This window comes from Podarcis raffonei, chromosome 18 (assembly GCF_027172205.1).
Source record: "Podarcis raffonei isolate rPodRaf1 chromosome 18, rPodRaf1.pri, whole genome shotgun sequence".
NCBI classification, from domain to species: domain Eukaryota; kingdom Metazoa; phylum Chordata; class Lepidosauria; order Squamata; family Lacertidae; genus Podarcis; species Podarcis raffonei.
Window position 1 is genome coordinate 8,499,648 of NC_070619.1, and position 22,735 is coordinate 8,522,382.

The window sequence follows — 22,735 nt, forward strand, 5'->3', positions numbered from 1 at the left end:
TTTGAATTCTGGTGCTGGAGGAGACTCTTGAGAGTCCCACGGACTGCAAGAAGATCAAACCGATCCATTCTGAAGGAAACCAGCCCTGAGTGCTCACTGGAAGGACAGATCGTGAAGCTGAGGCTCCAAGACTTTGGCCACCTCATGAGAAGAGAAGACTCCCTGGAAAAGACCCTGATGTTGGGAAAGATGGAGGGCGCAAGGAGAAGGGGACGACAGAGGACGAGATGGTGGGACAGTGTTCTTGAAGCTACTTCCTTTATTTACATGCATGCTTTAGCTGAGGTTCCTGCATTGCATGGGGTTGGACTAGATGACCCTAGCGTTGGGGGGGTCCCTTCCAACGTTACGATTCTGGGCTCTGGAGCAGCGCCTCTGGTCTCCCCTTTGGGGGGCTGGCGTTGAACCACAACAAAACTCGCATCCGAACGCTGTCTTGGATTAACGGTAGCCCTTTCCCCCGTTTCCCATGATGCTCCCTGGCCCACAACTCAACACTCTCGTTATCGCCGCACGGTGATATTTTTGCTTGGAGGCAGGGTCTAACTAAATGTCTTTGTTTCTTTGTGTGTCTCCCTCGGTTATCTGAATACCTTCCTGGCTGGGCTCACCTGTTCCAGAACACGCTTCAAGTCGGGTAAGCCTTTCTGCTCCCATCTGATCCGGGTGACTCAAGTGTCATAAAATATATTCTGTTACTGGTAACCTCAAGGTTAGATTACTGCAGTGCGTTCTACGTAGGGCTGCCTCTGAAGACTGTTCGGAAACTTCAGCCGGTGCCGAATCCTGCGGCCCGGTTGCTCACCGGAGCAAGACTGTTTGAGCACATTGCACCGATCCTGGTCCAATTGGCTACCGATTAGTTTCCAGGCCCAGTTCAAAGTGCTGCTTCTGACCTATAAAGCCTTAAATGGCCTTCTCGGTGGTGGCTCCCTCCCAGTGGACCGCCCTCCCACCAGATGTCAAGGAAATAAACAACTATCTGACTTGCAGAAGACATCTGAAGGCAGCCTTGTTTAGGGCAGTTCCCTCCCTGCGAGAAGTCAGGTTACGGGGCCAGGCAGAGGGCCTTCTCGGTGGTGGCGCCCGCCCTGTGTTACGCCCTCCCATCAGATGTCAAGGAAATAAACAGCTATCTGACTTGTAGAAGACATCTGAAGGCAGCCCTGTTTAGGGAAGTTTTTAATGTTTGCTCGTGTTTTTAATATTCTGTTGGGAGCCGCTCAGAGTGGCTGGGGAGGCCTGGCCAGATGGGCAGGGTAGAAGTAATATTATTATTATTATTATTATTATTATTATTATTAATTATTATTACACCAGCTGGAGCTTCCGGATCAGGCCGAAGAGCAGCGCCACAGAGAGCAATTTGAGGGGGGAAGCGTAAGTTATAAATGCATGCATTCGTTATTCTATTTTATTTTCAATTTTTTTATTACTTTTCCAAATTAATAACAAGCAAATAAAAACAAAACATCAAAAAGAAAACAAACAAACATTGATCCTAAATAAATAATTCCACTTTTGTTAACGTTGTTGGTTGACTTCCTCAAGTCCCCCTGGCTGAATTTCCATATAAATTATTGCAGCAGTTTTCCAAAACTATTTTCCCATAAAATTTACTTAGTCAATTAACATCTTTCTTCCTTTTCATTTTTTTTTAACCGTAATATTCTACAACACCACTTATTTAAATCCTAGGCCACTCTGATGCTCGCCAGTAATTCTGTTTAAATTATCTTAACGTATTTAGCTAAATAGTCTTTAAATTTCTTCCGTTCCTCTTGGTGGTACTCCTCCTTCTGGTCGCGGACTCTTCCGGTCAGGTTGGCTAGCTCCCAAAAGTCCATCGTCTTCCTCTTGCCTTCATTATTTGCAAGAAATGAAAAGCCTACTATGCTCGCTAAAACGTGAATTAATTTTCGTGCGGATGGGCAGCGTTTTTGATGCCGGAAACGCTCTCTTTCTCTCTCTATAATAATAATAATAATAATAATAATAATAATAATAATAATAATAATAATAATTTATTATTGTACCCGGCCCATCTGGCTGGGTTTCCCCAGCCACTCTGGGCGGCTTCCACAGAGACTAAAAATACACCAAAATATCGCACGTTAAAAACTTCCCTGAACAGGGCTGCCTTAAGATGTCTTCTGAATGTCAGGTAGTTGTTTATCTCTTTGACATCTGAAGGGAGGGTGTTCCGCAGGGCGGGTGCCACTACCGAGAAGGCCCTCTGCTTGGTTCCCTGTAGCTTTGCTTCTCGCAATGAGGGAACCGCCAGAAGGCCCTCGGAGCTGGACCTCAGCGTCCGGGCAGAACGATGGGGGTGGAGACGCTCCTTCAGGTATACAGGACCGAGGCCATTTAGGGCTTTCAAGGTCAACACCAACACTTTGAATTGTGCTCGGAAACGTACTGGGAGCCAATGCAGATCTCTCAGGACCGGTGTTATGTGGTCCCGGTGGCCGCTCCCAGTCCCCAGTCTAGCTACCGCATTCTGGATTAATTGCAGTTTCCGGGTCACCTTCATAGAGCGCATTGCAGTAGTCCAAGCGGGAGATAACCAGAGCATGCACCACTCTGGCGAGACAATCCGCGGTCAGGTAGGGTCTCATCCTGCGTACCAGATGGAGCTGTTAGACAGCCGCCCTGGACACAGAATTGACCTGCGCCTCCATGGACAGCAGTGAGTCCAGAATGACTCCCAGGCTGCGCACCTGGTCCTTCAGGGGCACAGTTACCCCATTCAGGACCAGGGAGTCCCCCACACCCGCCCGCCCCCTGTCCCCCCAAAACAGTACTTTAGTCTTGTCAGGATTCAACCTCAATCTGTTAGCCGCCATCCATCCTCCAGCCGCCTCCAGACACTCACACAGGACCTTCACCGCCTTCACTGGTTCTGATTTAAAAGAGAGGTAGAGCTGGGTGTCATCTGCATACTGATGAACACCCAGCCTCCTCCTTCCCCCTCTCGCACCCTGCTCTCTCGGGGACACCCCCAATTAAATGTTGCATTTCTTCTTCTCTTCCTCCTCCCCAAAGAGCAATTCGGCCTCTCCCCCTGAGAGCTTGCAAGGCGAGGATCCGCTGGACAGCGCGGGAGCAAAGCGCAAGCAGGAGGGCAAGGAGGAGGTGAGGCTCTACGTAAGTGTCGCTTCCGGATCCGGCCCCGGCGACCCCGGGAAAGAGTCGGCGTGGCAGCCGGAGCACTGAAGACCCCCGGTTCAGTTCCCCAGCCAAGCACGAAGCCTGCTGGGCGACCTTGAGCCAACTGACCCGCCTCGCATGGTTGTTGTGAAAGCTAAAGCATAGCTGTCAACCGTCCCTTATTTGGTGGGAAAGTCCCTTATCCCAGTGCCGTGTCCCGCTGCTGTCCCTTACTGATGATGTCCCTTCAATTTCCCGGGTTTCAAAGGAAGCAGCTCCTCTCCCTCCCTCCCTGCCGGCCAGGGAGGAGGGAGGCTCCAACTGTGTTGCTTGGCTGCCTTGCTCACCCAATAAGGAGTCTAGAACGACTGGGGGTGGAGCTTGCATGCCTTGTGCTGATCCAATCGGCCACCTTGCCTGGGGACTCGCCTTTGCTCAGCGCTTCCCAGCGGAGAGGTGACGGTGGTTTCCCTTGCTGCATCCCCTTTGCCGGGTTGCTGCGCTGTGGGAACCACCGCTTGAGGCTTCGTTTGGCTGCTGGCTGGGCTTTCTGCCTTTGGCTCGGAGGGGCTCAGAAGTCGAACCTCCCTGTGCTCTGAAAATCCCTTATTTTGGCTGCTGGTCCCTTATTTTCGAGGCTGCTGGTCCCTTATTTTCAAATCTGTACGTTGACAGCTATGGGGTAAAGGAAACGGGGAGGACTCTGTGTCGGTCGCCCCAGATTCGTTAGAGGGGAGCTGGTAGCAAAATGCAGAACGCGAACTTGTCAGAACTCTCCGAGGCTTGAGGCGTGTCTGAAACCGGCTTAGCAGTCGTTCCTTCCCCCTGTGGGAACCCTGGAAACTCTCATTCCTGCCTCCAATGGGGACCCTGGAAACTCTCATTCCTGCCTCCAATGGGGAACCTAGAAACTCTCATTCCTGCCTCCAGTGGGGACCCTGGAAACTCTCATTCCTGCCTCCAATGGGGAACCTGGAAACTCTCATTCCTGCCCCCTCAGGGACCCTGGAAACTCTCATTCCTGCTCCCTGTGGGGACCCTGGAAACTCTCATTCCTGCCTCCAACGGGGACCCTGGAAACTCTCATTCCTGCCTTCAATGGGGACGCTAGAAACTCTCATTACTTCCCTCATATAGACCAATTGCAGTTGATGGCCATGACTAACTCAGGTCTCTTCGTTTCGGCGGGTCGACTCCTGAATGCAACTTACTCCAGGTTTTTTTGGGAGCTGGGTTCGAGAGCTATTGAGACGCATAAGGACCCTGCCCCCTTCCCCCCCCTTCTCTTGCAGGAAAGCGACGGGGAGAGGAGCGACTACAATTTGGTCGTGGACGAGGTACGTGGCATCCTGGTTTGCAGAGACAGAGGCAGAATTCAATTATGCAAGACGGCAAACACCGGCAGAGCAAATCTGCATAATTCATGCGGGTGGCGGAGTTTATTTTTTCCTCTCTGTCTCTCCCCCCCCCCCTTAGCGCAGGACTGTGCTTTTAAAAAACAGATTCATAAAAAATTGAAGCGAGGCAAGACACGGGGCTTGCCCCCCACCCAACACCAAGGTGGGCCATTTTCTCAAAGGTTTTTTGAAATCGCTGATGGCATGATCCGAGGGGCGCCTGGGAAAAAAGAAGCCCCCCCTCCTTTGTTGTTGTTTAGGCGTTTAGTCCTGTCCGCCTCTTTGTGACCCCCTGGACCAGAGCATGCCAGGCACTCCTGTCTTCCACTGCCTCCCACAGTTTGGTCAGACTCATGCTGGTAGCTTCGAGAACACTGTCCCACCATCTCCTCCTCTGTCGTCCCCTTCTCCTTGTGCCCTCCATCTTTCCCAACATCAGGGTCTTTTCCAGGGAGTCTTGTCTTCCCAAGTGATGTGTAAAATGTATCATCACAGAGACCCACAAATTTAATGAACTAAGGAACAAACAAACAAACAAACGAAATATTGGGGACTGGAATCGACCAGTTTTTGTTTTTTTAAAGCACCGTATTTTTTGCTCTATAAGACGCACCAGACCACAAGACACCCCTAGTTTTTGGAGGAGGAAAACAAGAAAAAAAATATTCTGAATCCCAGAAGCCAGAACAGCAAGAGGGATCTCTGCGCAGCGAAAGCAGCAATCCCTCTTGCTGTTCTGGCTTCTGGGATAGCTGCGCAGCCCGCATTCGCTCCATAAGACGCACACACATTTCCCCTTACTTTTTAGGAGGCGAAAAGTGCGTCTTATAGAGTCTTATAGTGTTAAAAACACACACACACACACCCCGCAAGGAAAGGAGGGAGAGAGGCAGAAATGACGCCTGCCAGAAAAAAAGGAAGGAAGGAAGGAAGGAAGGAAAGAAAATAAGGGAGGAAGGGAGGAAGAAAATAAGGAAGGAAGGAAGGAAAATAAGGAAGGAAGAAAGGAAGGAAGGAAGGAAGGAAAATAAGGGAGGAAGGAAGAATGAAAGAAAGAAAGAAAATAAGGAAGGAAGGAAGAAAATAAGGAAGGAAGGAAGGAAGAAAATAAGGAAGGAAGGAAGGAAGGAAGGAAGGAAGGAAGGAAGGAAGGAAAATAAGGAAGGGAAGGAAGGAAGGAAGATAAGGAAGGAAGGAAGGAAAATAAGGGAGGAAGGAAGAAAGAAAGAAAGAAAGAAAGAAAGAAAGAAAGAAAGAAAGAAAATAAGGAAGGAAGGAAGGAAGGAAAGAAGAATGAATGAAAAATACAGTAATTCATTTGAGCACTTTCCCCCTTCCTTCCCGCAATCCTTGCTCTCTTTTGCCCAGGACCCTTCTTCTGAACATGGCAGCCCACCCTGCGCATCTGCCACGAAGGTCGTTCCGGTCCGGAGAGATCTCTCGGGCAGCCCTGCCTCTCTGCCATCCAGCAGGAGCGACACCCCCCTCAAAGCGAAAGAGCAGAGCCCGGTAAGCAAACATATCGCCTGCCAAACCCATCTAGCTGCCTGTTGTCTACCCTGGCTGGCAGACGCGATCCAGGGGTTCAGACATCTGGGGTTTCTTCCACCTAGGAATGGGCAAAGGCGTCACGACTGTTTCTCATTTCCCACCCACTCGCCAATCTTCTCCGTCTTTGCAGATTTGCAGGTTGTGTCCCCCCCAAAGGGACGCGGGTGGCGCTGTGGGTTAAACCACAGAGCCTTGGGCTTGCCGATCAGAAGGTCGGCGGTTCAAATCCCCGCAATGACGGGGTGAGCTCCCGTTGCTCGGTCCCTGCTCCTGCCAACCTAGCAGTTTGAAAGCACATCAAAGTGCAAGTAGATAAATAGGTACCACTCTGGCGGGAAGGTAAATGGTGTCTCCGTGCGCTGCTCTGGTTCGCCAGAAGCGGCTTAGTCCTGCTGGCCACATGACCCAGAAGCTGTACACCGGCTCCCTCGGCCAATAAAGCGAGATGAGCGCCGCAACCCCAGAGTCGGCCACGACTGGGCCTAATGATCAGGGGTCCCTTTACCTTTACCTTTACCCCCCCCCCCAAAGTTCTGATGAAAACCTATCAGCATTTCAATGCGACTTGCTCTGAATATAAGGATTTTCATGAGCGATTTTCCCAATGCACGCATTTCTGCAAAGCAGCTTTGCATCATCATCATCATCATCATCATCATCATCATAATTTACTTATACAGTGGTACCTCTTACATACGCTTCAGGTTACAGACTCCGCTAACCCAGAAATAGTACCTCGGGTTAAGAACTTTGCTTCTGGATGAGAACAGAAATCGCGTTCCGGCAGCAGGAGGCCCTATTAGCTAAAGTGGTGCTTCAGGTTAAGAACAGTTTCAGGTTAAGAACGGACCTCCGGAACGAATTAAGTGCTTAACCCGAGGTACCACTGTAACCTGCCCCTCTGGCTGGGTTTCCCAGATGGGCGGGGTATAAGTAATAAATTATTTCTGGGTGTTATCCAGAGATAGACTGTCCCTGATGGTGGGTGTTCTACTTAAGAAGGAACTCGTTTCTGCAGGAAATTGCTCACTGTGCAATATTCTTTTCGCCACCTCTGACCCCGCAAACTTTTATTCTGTTCTTCCTTATGCCCCCCGCCCCACACAAAAAATCCATCCAAAAGCTGTCCCAGTTTTGCAATTTTCAGCTCAGCAGATTCGCCTCCTCGCCAGAGCCGGACGCCTGGGTTCCATTTTGAGATGCGCCTCCTCCTGCTTCCGAGTGGCGGATCCGCCCCTCCCCTTAATCTCCTCTGGGTGTCTGTGCTTGCCTTCACCCCCACTCCCTCCCCCCAAACCAGCCCCCTCCTCAAATGCACAGGGGGGGCCACGTGGCTCGGTTAATTAGTGACCCACAGGGGAGCTTTGAGATTCCTCAGAGGATTTTAATGTATAATTAATTGCTATTAGCGCCGCCTTGCAGGGAGCGAGGGGCTTGGGGGGGGCAATTGCAGGGGGGGGGGCTTGGCGTACCATCTGGGAGAGCGTCCCAAACAGAGGTCATTGAAGTGGTGATAATTCTTTTGGTGGAGGGGTTTTTCCACCCCCCTCTTCCTTCCTTCCTTCCTTCCTTCCTTCCTTCCTTCCTTCCTTCCTTCCTTCCTTCCTTCCTTTTCTTTCATTCTTTCTTTCTTCCTATCTTCCTTCCTTCTTTTCATTCATTCTTCTTTCCTTCCTTCCTTCCTTCCTTCCTTCCTTCCTTCCTTATTTTCTTTCTTTCTTTCTTTCTTTCTTTCTTTCTTTCTTTCTTTCTTTCTTTCATCCTTCCTTCCTTCCTTCCTTCCTTATTTTCTTTCTTTCTTTCTTTCTTTCTTTCTTTCTTTCTTTCTTTCTTTCTTTCATCCTTCCTTCCTTCCTTCCTTCCTTCCTTCCTTATTTTTTCTTTCTTTCATTCATTTTTTCCATCCTTCCTTCCTTCCTTATTTCCTTCCTTCCTTCCTTCCTTCCTTCCTTCCTTCCTTATCTATCTTTCTTTCTTTCTTTCTTTCTTTCTTTCTTTCTTTCTTCCTTCCTTCCTTCCTTCCTTCCTTCCTTCCTTCCTTCCTTGTTTTTTCTTTCTTTCATTCATTTTTTCCTTCCTTCCTTCCTTCCTTCCTTCCTTCCTTCCTTATTTTCTTTCTTTCTTTCTTTCTTTCTTTCTTTCTTTCTTTCTTTTCTTTCTTTCTTTCTTTCTTTCTTTCTTTCTTCCTTCCTTCCTTCCTTCCTTCCTTCCTTCCTTCCTTCCTTCCTTCCTTATTTTTTCTTTCTTTCATTCATTTTTTCCATCCTTCCTTCCTTCCTTATTTCCTTCCTTCCTTCCTTCCTTCCTTCCTTCCTTCCTTCCTTATCTATCTATCTTTCTTTCTTTCTTTCTTCCTTCCTTCCTTCCTTCCTTCCTTCCTTCCTTCCTTCCTTCCTTGTTTTTTCTTTCTTTCATTCATTTTTTCCTTCCTTCCTTCCTTCCTTCCTTCCTTATTTTCTTTCTTTCTTTCTTTCTTTCTTTCTTTCTTTCTTTCTTTTCTTTTCTTTCTTTCTTTCTTTCTTTCTTTCTTTCTTTCTTTCTTTCTTTCTTCCTTCCTTCCTTCCTTCCTTCCTTCCTTCCTTCCTTCCTTCCTGGCAGGCTGCATTTCTGCCTCTCTCTCTCCTTTTCTTGTGGGGTGTGTGTGTGTGTTTGTGTGTTTTTAAAACACACAGTGCGACCGAGGGAGAGAGAGAGAAAAGCAAATCCTATTGATCTCCCCGGAACCTGCCAAGATCTCTGGATTGAAACATCAGCTCAGGAGGAGGACAGAGGCTGGAAGGCAGGAAGACGGCATTGATCCGTCTGTCAAATCCTCAAGGCTTCATTTGGCAGCCCGCCCCCCTCCCTCCCCAACTCCCCAGACAGGCTGGAGGGCAGACACCCCCCCCCAATGCACACGGGGTGAGTGGCTGAGCTCAATCGGATTAGCACGGTCTCCGCTCCCTGAATAACGACAGCCCTGCTGTGCGGCGAAATGGCTTTTCCTTCCTCCTTCTCCCCCACCAAAAAAGCAGAAGGCGAAACAGGCAGAAAACCCAGTTGCAATTCTTCTACATGCCACCCCAAGATCTTGGCTACCCACTCATCCCTGATTCCCTGAATATTTTATTTTATTTTATTTTATTTTTATTTTATTTTTATTCTATCCTGTTCTATTGTATATTGTATATTGTATATTGTATATTGTATATTGTATATTCTATATTCTATATTCTATACTATTCCATACTATTCTATATTCTATTCTATTCTATTCTATTCTATATTCTGTTCTATTCTGTATTCTATTCTATTCTATACTATTCTATATTCTATCCTATCCTATTCTATATTCTATTCTATTCTATTCTCTATTCTATTCTATTCCGGAGGTCCGTTCTTACCCTGAAACTGTTCTTAACCTGAAGCACCTACTATTCTATATTCTATTCTATTCTATTCTATTCTATTCTATTCTATATTCTATTCTATCCTATTCTATTCTATATTCTGTTCTATTCTGTATTCTATTCTATTCTATACTATTCTATATTCTATCCTATCCTATTCTATATTCTATTCTATTCTATTCTCTATTCTATTCTATTCCGGAGGTCCGTTCTTAACCTGAAACTGTTCTTAACCTGAAGCACCACTTTAGCTAATGTGGCCTCCCACCGCCGCACAATTTCTGTTCTCATCCTGAGGCAAAGTTCTTAACCCGAGGTACTATTTCTGGGTTAGCGGAGTCTGTAACCTGAAGCGTATGTAACCCGAGGTACCACTGTATATAATTTGTTATTTTTTAACATATCACTTCCAATAATTAAACATTACTTTTACATCTTATACAATTTTTTAACCTCCATCAATCACCTCTGAAAACTTTCCAATCTGATCATTTAATATACATTTCTTACTTTCACTCTTCCATTTAAATCTCATAATTAACATCTTTCATCTTTCTCTACTTTGCAATGTTTTGTATATTTCTCCTTACGAAAATATGAGCCGGTACTTTAGAACAAGTTTGTGATGTGCATTTTATTTTTATGAAGATAACCCACTCTGATACCCCACAGCTAATTCTCCCCTGATCACCTCGCTGTCCTAAGTAGGACCAATTCAGCCAGCTAGCCCTGGGGATTATCTAATTGATTTCTGAATTCTGAATTTTATTGTTATTCATGTTTTTATACTGTATTTTATGCTGCTTTTATGATTAAGTGTTTTGAAGTGTTTTAAATTTGTGGTTAGCCACCCTGAGCCCGGTTTTTGAACCGGGAAGGGCGGGGTATAATAAATAATAATAATAATAATAATAATAATAATAATAATAATAATAATAATAATATATTATTTATACCCCGCCCATCAGGCTGGGTTTCCCCAGCCACTCTGGGCGGCTTCCAACAGAACACTAAAATACAATAACCTATTAAACATTAAAAGCTTCCCTAAACAGGGCTGCCTTCAGATGTCTTCTAAAAGTCTGGTAGTTATTTTTCTCTTTGACATCTGGTGGGAGGGCGTTCCACAGGGCGGGCGCCACCACCAAGAAGGCCCTCTGCCTGGTTCCCTGTAACTTGGCTTCTCAAAGCTTTATTATTATTATTATTATTATTATTATTATTATTATTATTATTAAGAGGTGTCTCGGAGGTTGGAGCCTTATTCCTTAAAACGGACACCCCCTTTTTCCTTTACCCCCACAGAATGACGACAACCCTGCCCCATGCAAATCCGCCAGCCTGTCTCCGCCCCACGATTCCTTGACCCCCGGCCTCGGTCCCAGCTGCGCCCCTCAACTCCAACAGGTCTCCTCTAAGCCACCCACCACAGATGCCATCAGTAAGTCGTTTGTGCAATTCTTTTTTTTTTAATTATACTTTATTGAAAATTTCCAATAGAGTGGAAGAAAAGGTGTAGAGAAATCTCCCAGGTCCTGGTCTGACGCTCTAACCAGTGCGCGCCACTGTCGATGTTTTAAGGGATGCCCTTTTTGGCAGAAACACAGAGAGTTGTTTGGTTTGGAATACAGTGGTGCCTTGGTTCTCAAACGCTGAAAACACGGAAGTGTTCTGGTTTTCAAATGTTTTTCGGAAGCCGGACATCTGATGCGGCTGTCGGCTATTGTTTCCGGGGCACCTGCACCAACCAGAAGCAGTCAGTCAGTCAGTTTTATTGCACATAGCCAAAGGATGCCGCAATGTTCACAGAATCATTCGACAATTAAAAGAAAATATACTGGATTGATACAAAAGACTTAAAACATTTATATTATCAAAACATTGCGTACTCTATACAAGTACCCCAATATACAGATCAAGACATTAAACAATAAAATTCATAGGCTAAAATCATCACATGGCCACTATTATATCAAAAAACAATGTCAATTAATACAGTGTGCAATTTATAAAGAGTTTGGTGACAAAGATAAAGCATAGCCTGATGTAGATAGATAGGGTCAAATAAATTCATCTCCTTTACAGTTGATGGCTACCTTGGCTATATAATTTGCTCTAATTTTCCTAGCACAGTTGCAAAGAGTGCTACACGCCAGGTCACATACTTCTAATCAGAAGCCACGCCTTGGTTTTCGAACATTTTGGAAGTCAAACGGATTTCCGGAACGGATTAGGTTTGGCGCTTTTGCTATTTTGCGTTTTTGTTTCTGAGGCTTTTCCGGTTAATTTGTTTTTGTGACTACGTGGAACCCAGTTCAGCTGATTGATTACGGTAATTGATTGATTGTGTGGCTGCGGAAATGGATAAAAGCCTCCCCCCCCCGAACAATCAGAGCAAGTAAGAAAAAATAATAATTTTAATTTCCATCATCTACAATACAATATTTATTTTATAGTACAGCACATTGATTATTGCTTTCATTTTATGGATCAATGGTCTCATTAGAGAGTAAAATTTCATGTTTTTTAAAAAAGTCTGGAACGGATTAATCCGTTTTGCATGACTTTCTACGGGAAAGCGCGCCTTGGTTTTGGAACGCTTTGGTTTTGGAACGGACTTCTGGAACGGATTCTGTTTGAGAACCAAGGTACCACTGTACCATGGAAACAGTTTGTGTTAATTCTGCAGCCGCAGTTATATTTCGCACGGATCTACTTCTCCTTTGCGAGTTTGCCCCAGAAGCCTGTTTTGCATATAAATAAAATGGCAGCATAATGTAATCTATTCGGCTTTATGGAGTCTCCCCCCCCCCATCTTTCTTTTCTTCCTAGCCCTCCGGAGCCCCCTGAGCATGGCCAGTTCATATGCTTCGTCCTTCGGGCTAATGCCCCAAGCCACACTCAACGGCGATCTCACCGCTCCCCGATCATACGTCAGCATACACCTGTCCCCGCAGATTAGTGGAACCGTTCTGTACGGACGTTCCCCCATGGTAAGCTGAGAGGCTGTTTTTACCCCCCGCAAGTAAATATATGGGACACGGGTGGTGCTGTGGGTTAAACCACAGAGCTTAGGACTTGCCGATCGGAAGGTCGGCGGTTCGAATCCCCGCAATGACGGGGTGAGCTCCCGTTGCTCGGTCCCTGCTCCTGCCAACCTAGCAGTTCGAAAGCACGTCAAAGTGCAAGTAGATAAATAGGTACCACTCCGGCAGGAAGGTAAACGGCGTTTCCGTGTGCTGCTCTGGTTCACCAGAAGCAGCTTAGTCCTGCTGGCCACATGACCCGGAAGCTGGACGCCGGCTCCCTTGGCCAGTAAAGCGAGATGAGCGCCGCAACCCCAGAGTCGGCCGCGACTGGACCTAATGGTCAGGGGTCATAAAGAGTGCAATGAGGGAAACCTCTCAAGTGGCAGGGAGTGCCATAGGGCAGACGCTGCTTTCTGCTGTTCTTTAGCTGCAGATCCCAAGGGCTGAGCCCGGGTTTGTGAGCCAAGCGGGTGCTCTAACCACTCAGCAACACCCTCTCCCTCTTGACAGCGCCTCTTCTTGATTCCGTCCGCAGGTAGCCTTTGAATCTCACCCTCACTTAAGAGCTTCGACCGCTTCGGCTTCCCTGCCTTCCGTTCCAGGTGGCAAACCGTAAGTTACTGGCCGCCTGTGGCCCTATGGGGAGAGGGCGCTTCATCGGGGCTGGAATTGAGCGACCTGAGCCTCGAAAGCGAAGGAACCACGGCAATAAACCGTGTCTAAAAATCCTCCCCCTTTTGCGTTCCCGTGTCTGAGCCTCTGAAGCTAACAGTTGCTGAAGGAATGCGTTTCTGTGCAGTCAGTTTGAAACTGACCCCAAATCCCCATTTTTCCTCCTCCAAGGAAACATTTCTAAAATGCTCTAACTTGAGCTCTTGAGCCAAAACCCAGCTGTATAAACAAGTGCTCAAAGCCCTCTCCTTTATCAGTCTGTGACGGCAATGGATGGCCTTGCCAGTTCCAGCGGAGCAGGGATGGCACGTCTTGGTCTTATCTTACATCCTGACCGCAAAGACCACAAAGACGCACAGAGCTTGTCAAGTCTGACAAGAGACCTGGGAACGGCGCCAGGAATTGGTGACCTCCTGCCCTAAGATAAGAGTATAGGAACAGGAACAACATAAGGTCAAGAGTACAGGAAGAGGAAAACCCTTTATGAGCTCTTAAGCAAATGTATAACAGGAACCCAGCTGTATAAACAAAGTTCTCTCCTTTATCAGTCCGTGACACCTAATGAATGGCCTTGTCAGTTCCAAAGTGGAGCAGGGATGACACATCTGGGTCTTATCTTACATCCTGGCCACACTGACGCACAGACCTTGTCAGCCCCCCGGGAACGGTGCCAGGAGTGCTCTTAGAGTTGGTGACCTTCTTACCCCGAGATAAGGAATACAGGAAAAGGAACACCCTTTTATGGTCAAGAGTACAGGAGCAGGAACATCTGTGATGTCAACCTGCGTGTATAAGCTGACGTGGCTGGATTCCTGGGGAAGGGGGAAGAGGGTGCCTGGAGGATATATATACTGCATGAAATTTCTCATTTCTTTGGACTTGCTGTGAACTGACCACACTAGTGCCTTCTGCTATCCGGAGAGCAGAATAAACTCTTTCTCTGAATCAACCTTGGTGTCATTTGACTTCCTCCCTCCCTCCCAAGAGCAACGCAGACCCCACCAGTCCGTACAGTCTAATAAGGCTACAATGCGACAATAATATATTGAGAATTCCACCTGCTTTTTCATCCTCCTGCTTTCTTCAGAAGATCATTGGGCGCTGCTGGCTTCAAAATGCAACCTGTTTAGCCTTAAAAAATAAATGGGGGTTCACAACAGCCCTGCGAAGTAGGTTAGGGAGAGAGGGAGAGGGACTGGCTTAAGGTCACCATGTGACTTTCCTGGCCGATGGGCAAACTCGAACCCTCTTGTCTTCTCGCCTGATGATTTTCAGATTGCGGCTGTCATCACCACCGAGTGATGGAGTCTACGGGTCCCCAAATATCTTGTGAACAATGGCATGGAGAGTCTTTGAGAAAAGAATACAGCACTCCAGACCATAGCTGTCAACCGTCCCTTATTTGGCGGGAAAGTCCCTTATCCCGCGCCATGTCCCGCTGCTGTCCCTTATTGATGATGTCCCTTAAATTTCCCGGGTTTCAAAGGAAGCAGCTCATCTCCCTCCCTCCCTGCCAGCCAGGGAGGAGGGAGGCTCCAACTGTGTTGCTTGGCTGCGTTGCTCACCCAATAAGGAGTCTAAGAACGACTGGGGAGTGGAGCTTGCATGCCTTGTGCCAATCAAATCGGCCGCGTTGCCTGGGGACTCGCCTTTGCTCAGCGCTTCCCAGCGGAGAGGTGACGGTGGTTTTCCTTGCTGCATCCCCTTTGCCGGGTTGCTGCGCTGTGGGAACCACCGCTTGAGGCTTCGTTTGGCTGCTGGCTGGGCTTTCTGCCTTTGGCTCGGAGGGGCTCAGAAGTCGAACCTACCTGTGCTCTGAAAATCCCTTATTTTGGCAGCTGATTCCTTATTTTCGAGGCTGCTGGTCCCTTATTTTCAAATCTTTAAGTTGACAGCTATGCTCCAGACCCAAACATTGTTATTTGCAGCTTCCCCTTGTGTGGACAGTTCTGTGTTTGGGTTTTTTGGGGGGTGGCAGAGAGGCCTGGAACGGAGTTTACGGGAAAAGGGCTTGGCTGGCAGAGTGGCCTACACCGCAAGAGCGTTTTGCAAGGTCTCCCTTGTTTGGTGCAGAACTTTCCCTTAAGTCGTGCTGTTATTTAGTTCAAGGGCGGCAAAGATTTTAGGGGAACGGCAGTTCACGGTGCCTTCCTATCCCCCTTACCCCGCAGGGAATGGCGGCCCCCGGGGTCTTTTTACGAAGCCCAAGGGGCCGTTCCGTTCCCACCCAAAGCCTTCTCCGCGCTTCGCCCGCAGAGCCTACTCCTTCCACGTCAGCTCCGACGGACAGATGCAGCCGGTGCCCTTCCCGCCCGACGCCCTCATCGGCTCTGGCATCCCTCGCCACGCCCGCCAGCTCCACACACTGACGCACGGGGAGGTGGTCTGCGCCGTCACCATCAGCAATTCCACGCAGCACGTCTACACGGGGGGCAAAGGCTGCGTGAAGGTGTGGGACGTGGCCCAGCCGGGCGCCAAGACCCCCGTGGCGCAGCTGGACTGCCTGGTACGTACGAGGACACGGGGGTGTGTGCGCGGGTGCGTTGGTTTGCATGACTCAGTTTCCCAAGCGCATGCCTAGAGTCTCCCAGGACTTGGGTGCTCTGGTGGTGCTTTCAAGATGGTTTCCCTCTGCGGCTGCCGTTTTTATTGCTTCCTGTCTTTTAAAAGAAACTCCGCTTGCTAAAACAAAAACCAGTTTAAAACATTTAAGGAATCATTAAGATCCACGCCAAACTAAAAAGAAAAAAAAATCACATCATATCTGGATTCAAAAAAATGTTTTCAGCTGGAGGTTGAGAAGATGAGGCTTGGAAGTGCATGAGCGAAGCCTTGCAGAGATGTTTTAGTAATAATAATAATAATAATAATAATAATAATAATAATAATAATAGATTTCTTTATACCCTGCCCATCTGGCCGGGTTTCCCCAGCCACACTGGGCGGCTTCCGACAGAATATTAAAAATACAATAAAACATCAGGCATTAAAACTTCCCTAAACAGGGCTGCCCTCAGATGTCTTCTGCAAGTCAGATAGTTGTTTATTTCCTTGACATCTGATGGGAGGGCGTTCCACAGGGTGGGTGCCACCACCGAGAAGGCCTTCTGCCTGGTTCCCTGTTAACCTCACTTCTCACATGGAAGGAACCACCAGAAGGCCCTCAGAGCTGGACCTCAGTGTCCGGGCTGGACGATGGGGGTGGAGATGCTACTTCAGGTATACTGGGCTGAGACCGTTTAGGGCTTTCACGGTCAGCACCAACACTTTGAATTGTGCCCGGAAACATACTGGGAGCCAATGTAGGTCTTTCAGGACCGGTGTTATGTGGTCTCGGCGGCCGCTCCCAGTCCCCAGTCTAGCTGACACATTCTGGATTAGTTGCAGTTTCCGGGTCACCTTCAAAGGCAGCCCCACGGAGAGCGCATGGCAGTAGTCCAAGCGGGAGATAACCAGAGCATGCACCACTCTGGCGAGGCAGTCTGCAGGCAGGGAGGGTCTCATCCTGCGTACCAGATGGAGCTGGTAGACAGCCGCCTTGGACACAGAACTGACCTGCACCTCCATGGACAGCTGTGGGTCCAAAATGACTCCCAGGCTGCGCACCTGATCCTTCAGGGGCAGAGTTACCCCATTCAGGACCAGGGAGTCCTCCACACCCGTCCGCCCCCTGTCCCCCCAAAACAGTACTTCTGTTTTATCAGGATTCAACCTCAATCTGTTAGCCGCCGTCCAATGAAAGATCTTCGTGGTTGGGACGTGGCGTCAGGCTTCCTTGTCATTCTCTTGCCTCTTGTCTCCCCGCCCAGAACCGGGACAACTACATCCGCTCATGCAAGCTCCTCCCAGATGGGCGGAGCCTGATCGTGGGCGGGGAGGCCAGCACCCTCTCCATTTGGGATCTGGCGGCACCAACTCCCCGGATCAAGGCGGAACTGACGTCCTCTGCCCCGGCCTGCTACGCCCTCGCCATCAGCCCCGATGCCAAGGTCTGCTTTTCCTGCTGCAGCGATGGCAACATCGTGGTCTGGGACCTGCAGAACCAGACTATGGTCAGGTGAGATTTATTGGCGAACGAGGTTTGATGCACGGTCATCCACAAAACTGTTAAGTTGTGGGTGAACATATCAAACGATACAGCGATTCTTCAAACAGCTCTTGTTTATTCACAGGCCAGGACAGAACTGAACTGAAGGGTTCAGCCAGCCCGCTTATATAGAGCTCCAGTACAACGTAACTGTAACAACTTTCTAAAACTATCCAATCACTGAACATCACTTTTGATCCCTTATTTGCATAACTATCTACAGTATCCCCCTGCTGGCCCAGGGTGAGAACTTCACTACATAACAGAAACGCCCTCCCAGCCTCAGCACTCAGACTTAATCCGTTCCGGAAGTCCGCTCCAAAACCAAAGCGTTCCAAAACCAAGGCGCACTTTCCCATAGGAAGTAATGCAGAACGGATCAATCTGTTGCAGACTTTTAAAAACAGCAATTTAACGTGAATTTTACTATCGAACGAGACCACTGATCCATAAAATGAAAGCAATACACAATGTACTGCAGTCACACAGTCAATCCATCAGTAGCTGAACTGGGTTCCACACAGTCACAAAAAGAAAAGAGCCACAAAAACGCAAAATAAATAGCAAAAACAGGCAGACCTCAGCGTAACACTCAGATCGGAAGCGTAACGCTCAAAACAGAGCACGTTCGGCTTCTGAAAAAAGTTTGCAAACCGGAACACTTACTTTGCAGTGTTTGGGTTCCAAGTTGTTTGAGTATTAAAGTGTTTGAGAACCAAGGCACCACTGTATCTGTTTATTTCACGAGGTTTATATGCCGTTTCAGAGGAGTTGGCACCTATGTTCCTCTTGGTTGTAGGGTGGGTGGGTGGGGAAATCCTCAAAGCAGTTTGCAATATAAAAACGTTAGAATCATCAAGGCAACCCCTGGAGATCTCTGAGAACGGCCTTCCTTCCTTCCTTTCAGAAAACAGCACCTGGTGCTTTGAAGGCCCAGAGTTCTGCTGTCTTATTTGGGCTTCAGAGGGTGTGCAAGATCCAGCCCATTCTTCTGTGATGCAGGGGAGACCCATAAGTCAGAACTGCTTCATTTGCCAGCCAGGGGTTCTGAATGCTTTCAGAAAATAGCACCTGGTGCTTTGAAGGCCCAGAGTTCAGCTATCTATTGGGCCTTCAAAGCACCAGCGCTGTGCGAGACCCAGCGGATCGCTTATTCCAACATGTCTAATCGGTCATTCCTGGGATATAGGGTGACTCCCTTCTCCCTTCCCTTCCAGGCAGTTCCAGGGCCACACGGACGGCGCCAGTTGCATCGACATCTCCAATTACGGCACCAAGCTTTGGACTGGGGGCCTGGACAACACCGTGCGGTGCTGGGACCTCCGGGAAGGGCGCCAGCTACAGCAGCATGACTTCAGCTCTCAGGTCAGCTTTGGAGGGGAGGGGGGGTCGGCTGGGTGTGTGACATGCACAACGCACTTGTTTAAAACCACCTCTTTTGCTTGGCACATTCCGGAAGGGGATCAATGGGAAATGTTTCTTTCCTGCCTTGCAGCGCTCAACGAGGCTGTTGAACACGATCCGTTTCAGGGTGCCGTTCGCACCCTGAAAAGTCCGTAAGTAGAGTGCCACCACTGCGAGTGTGCGAAGCACGGTAGATCGCTTCTGGGCATGCACAAAGTGAGCAGATTGCTTCTCTGTGTGCAGTGAACCCGGAAGTAAACACTTCTAGGTTTGCCGCATTCGTAACCTGAAAAGCCGCAACGTGAAGGAAACGCAACATGAGGTATAGCTGTATATACCATTTCCCAGAAAGCCGTTACCTCATTACAAGTCCACCACATACGGTAAAAGATACTTTGCGAACATAATCCGTTCCGGAGCTCCATCCGGAGGTTGCAACGCATCGCTGGGAGAGGCGCCATTGTGTGTGGGCGACGATCATCTGCTTCTACACATGTGTGAACGGCGATCGCCTGGTTCTGCGCATGTGGGAACGACGATCGCCGCTCCTGCGCATGCGCAGACGGCAGCAAACCCGCCGTTTACTTCCGGGTTTGCCGCGGTCGCGACTTGGAACGACGGTAAGAAGAGGTGATGGTAAGTCGATATTCGACTGTGCCTTCCTTTCCTTTACATTTCCAACACTCGCTAGAGATCTTGTCCTATGCATTTCAGCAAGTTTTGATGGTGTTAAATGCCATCTATACATTATTTATATAATGATTTATTTATTTGTTTGTTTGTTTATTTACTTACTTACTTATTTATTTATAAATAATAATTAAGAGGGACGCGGGTGGTGCTGTGGGTTAAACCACAGAGCCTAGGACTTGCCAATCAGAAGGTCGGTGGTTCGAATCCCCGCAACGGGGTGAGTTCCCATTGCTCAGTCCCTGCTCCTGCCCACCTAGCAGTTCGAAAGCACATCAAAGCGCAAGTAGATAATTAGGTACCACTCCGGCGGGAAGGTAAACGGCGTTTCCGTGCGCTGCTCTGGTTCGCCAGAAGCGGCTTAGTCCTGCTGGCCACATGACCCGGAAGCTGTACGCCGGCTCCCTCGGCCAATAAAGCGAGATGAGCGCCGCAACCCCAGAGTCGGCCGCGACTGGACCTTATGGTCAGGGGTCCCTTTACATTATTTCCACCACATTTTCTTTGCGTGCACTGACCTGACTCTGACCACTCTCGCCTGCAGATTTTCTCCCTGGGCTACTGCCCCACGGGCGAGTGGCTGGCGGTTGGGATGGAGAGCAGCCACGTCGAGATTCTTCACGTCACCAAGTCGGAAAAGTACCAGCTCCACCTGCATGAGAGCTGCGTTCTGTCGCTCAAGTTCGCCTCCTGTGGTAGGTGTGTGTGCCGTCTCCATGCCCTAAGCGTTCCAGCTTAGCTTAAGCCCGCCGGTGTGGCGGTCCGGGGTTTCATGGAGTCGGAAAACACCCCCTCCGATTTGTGCCATTTCCGCTGTCCTGGACCTCCACCCAGCGAGCGGGGAAAACGGCGCTTTTCTGCCGCCACTGGGAATTGCAGCGCTGCGAGCAGTCAGCTACAATTCCCAGGGTTCTTTATATGCAAACTGCTAAAGATGAGGTAGGGACGCGGGTGGCGCTGTGGGTTAAACCACAGAGCCTAGGACTTGCCGATCGGAAGGTCGGCGGTTCGAATCCCCGCGATGACGGGGTGAGCTCCCGTTGCTCGGTCCCTGCTCCTGCCAACCTAGCAGTTCGAAAGCACGTCAAAGTGCAAGTAGATAAATAGGTGCCACTCTGGTGGGAAGGTAAACGGCGTTTCTGTGCGCTGCTCTGGTTCGCCAGAAGAGGAAGGAAGACCCCTTCTGGGCTGTGAACCCACCAACGTCTCCCCCTTTCTCTCTCTCCCTACAGGAAAATGGTTTATCAGCACAGGGAAAGATAATCTCCTCAATGCCTGGCGAACACCTTACGGTGCAAGCATATTCCAGGTATGGTGGGGGCTGGAGCTATTCATGGGGTTCAGGGTGTGGGGAGAACCCCGATTTATATATTTCATTTATATCCCAACTCCCTTCTCTTGTTTTATCCTCATAACATTCCTTTGGGGTAGGCTAGTCCGAGAGGCGGCCTCAAGTGAGCTTCGCTGCTCAAGGGGGGATTCGAACCCAAGATCTCGCAGGTGGCGCCCGTCTGGTCCAGCACAGAGGGTTCTCGCAGAGGGTCCCTTAACACGGGGAGGGGGCGCTCCCTCTCAACCCCACCAACCACATCCCTGAGCGGTTTGCTCACACGCGGAAGGGAGTTTTCCATGCTTTTTTAAAAAAAAAATTATGAATTGCTACAAGTTGGTTTGACCTGTGTAATGTCCAGGGCCGGATTTAGGTCTGATGCGGCCCTCAGCTACTGAAGGTAATGGGGCCCTTTATATGTCCAGCTGTCCTTTGCCAACAACAAATTGTCGCTGTTTTTTGTGTTGAATACAGTGGTACCTCTGGTTAAGAACTTAATTCGTTCCGGAGGTCCGTTCTGAACCTGAAACTGTTCTTAACCTGAAGCAGCACTTTAGCTAATGGGGCCTCCCGCTGCTGCCGCGCCCCCGGAGCACGATTTCTGTTCTCATCCTGAAGCAAAGTTCTTAACCTGAAGCACTATTTCTGGGTTAGCGGAGTCTGTAACCTGAAGCGGATGTAACCTGAGGTACCACTGTATATGGCAACTGATGGACATAAGAGGTATCTCAAACCATTTGCCCATGTTGCCAAGCAACCGGTCCATGCAGAATGTAGGCACCCTATATATAGAAAGGAGCAAACCAGGGATATTTTAGGGAGCAGGCGGGGCCCATGACTTACATCACAGGAGCCGACACAACACAAAACACTGTTGCTGTATGTAGGTTTTATTATATTTGTTTTTTATCTTATATTTTGGAAATGTAGATCCAGTTTTCTTTTCCCCCTTTAAATTTTTTTGGGGCCCCCAAGACAGTGGGGCCCTAAGCTATAGCTTGTACAGTGGTACCTCAGGTTACATACGCTTCAGGTTACATACGCTTCAGGTTACAGACTCCGCTAACCCAGAAATAGTACCTCGGGTTAAGAACTTTGCTTCAGGATGAGAACAGAAATCGTGTGGCGATAGCGGGAGGCCCCATTAGCTAAAGTGGTGCTTCAGGTTAAGAACAGTTTCAGGTTAAGAACGGACCTCCAAAATGAATTAAGTTCTTAACCCGAGGTACCACTGTATAGCTTATACGTAAATCTGACACTGGTAATGTCTGTCTGTAGGAGGCACACGGCTGCCCTCCATTGGAAACGCAACGCCGGGTCCAAAACGTCCCAATCGAGGCAGGCCACTCGCGTTTCCGAACCGCGAAATTAAGAATTCTCCCTTTGCTTTCCTTCGGCAGTCCAAAGAGTCGTCTTCGGTGCTGAGCTGTGATATCTCGGCCAACGACAAATTCATCGTGACGGGATCGGGAGACAAGAAGGCCACTGTTTATGAACTGGTGTACTGAGAAGGAAGGAAGGAAGGAAGGAAGGAAGGAAGGAGGCGTCTCGACTGTCCTTGTAATTTTCATATTTTGTTTTTTCGGACTCCCTCGCCCAGCCGGAGCCTCTAGCTCCCACCTCCCTCCGACAGCCATGAACTTGATGGACGGAGACTTGTCCAGGAAATCCTATCCGGCGATCTTCCCTTTTGACGTTGCTTGCCGCCCCATGAGGACTAGGAACCTCCCTTTTTTAAATTAAAAGCAGCGGCGAATGTTCTCAGGAAGCTGCGCTGGAATCAAGCGGTCCCCAAGCAGTTTTGCTCACCTAGAGGGGTCTCCCTGCCACCCCCACCCCCCATGAACAAATGAGATTTTCCCCTTCCTCACACTTTGATTGACAAGCAAGAGAGACCAACCGCTGCCCTCCTCTACGTCTCCTGCCAGCCCCTTCCCACCACACGGACGTTTAAAAGCACCGCCGACTTTCCCCTCTGGTGCGTGCTAAAGAAATCGTCCGTCTTAAATCGCCCCCTAATTAAATGTGTTGGAAAA

At 48.8% G+C, this 22,735-nt stretch overlaps 1 protein-coding gene across 1 annotated transcript in view; it reads left to right on the plus strand.

The window, feature by feature from the left end:
• The window catches only part of TLE2 (TLE family member 2, transcriptional corepressor), a 42,994-nt gene extending 20,259 nt beyond the window's left edge, over positions 1-22,735 (plus strand). The window contains exons 8-20 of the mRNA XM_053372275.1: positions 621-637; positions 3,046-3,147; positions 4,443-4,487; positions 5,916-6,056; positions 10,793-10,928; positions 12,320-12,480; positions 13,052-13,128; positions 15,445-15,694; positions 16,998-17,245; positions 18,493-18,640; positions 19,914-20,064; positions 20,602-20,678; positions 22,100-22,735. Coding sequence (XP_053228250.1) covers positions 621-637; positions 3,046-3,147; positions 4,443-4,487; positions 5,916-6,056; positions 10,793-10,928; positions 12,320-12,480; positions 13,052-13,128; positions 15,445-15,694; positions 16,998-17,245; positions 18,493-18,640; positions 19,914-20,064; positions 20,602-20,678; positions 22,100-22,207 — 1,661 coding nt within the window. The 3' untranslated portion in view covers positions 22,208-22,735. The remainder of the gene's footprint in view (positions 1-620; positions 638-3,045; positions 3,148-4,442; positions 4,488-5,915; positions 6,057-10,792; positions 10,929-12,319; positions 12,481-13,051; positions 13,129-15,444; positions 15,695-16,997; positions 17,246-18,492; positions 18,641-19,913; positions 20,065-20,601; positions 20,679-22,099) is intronic.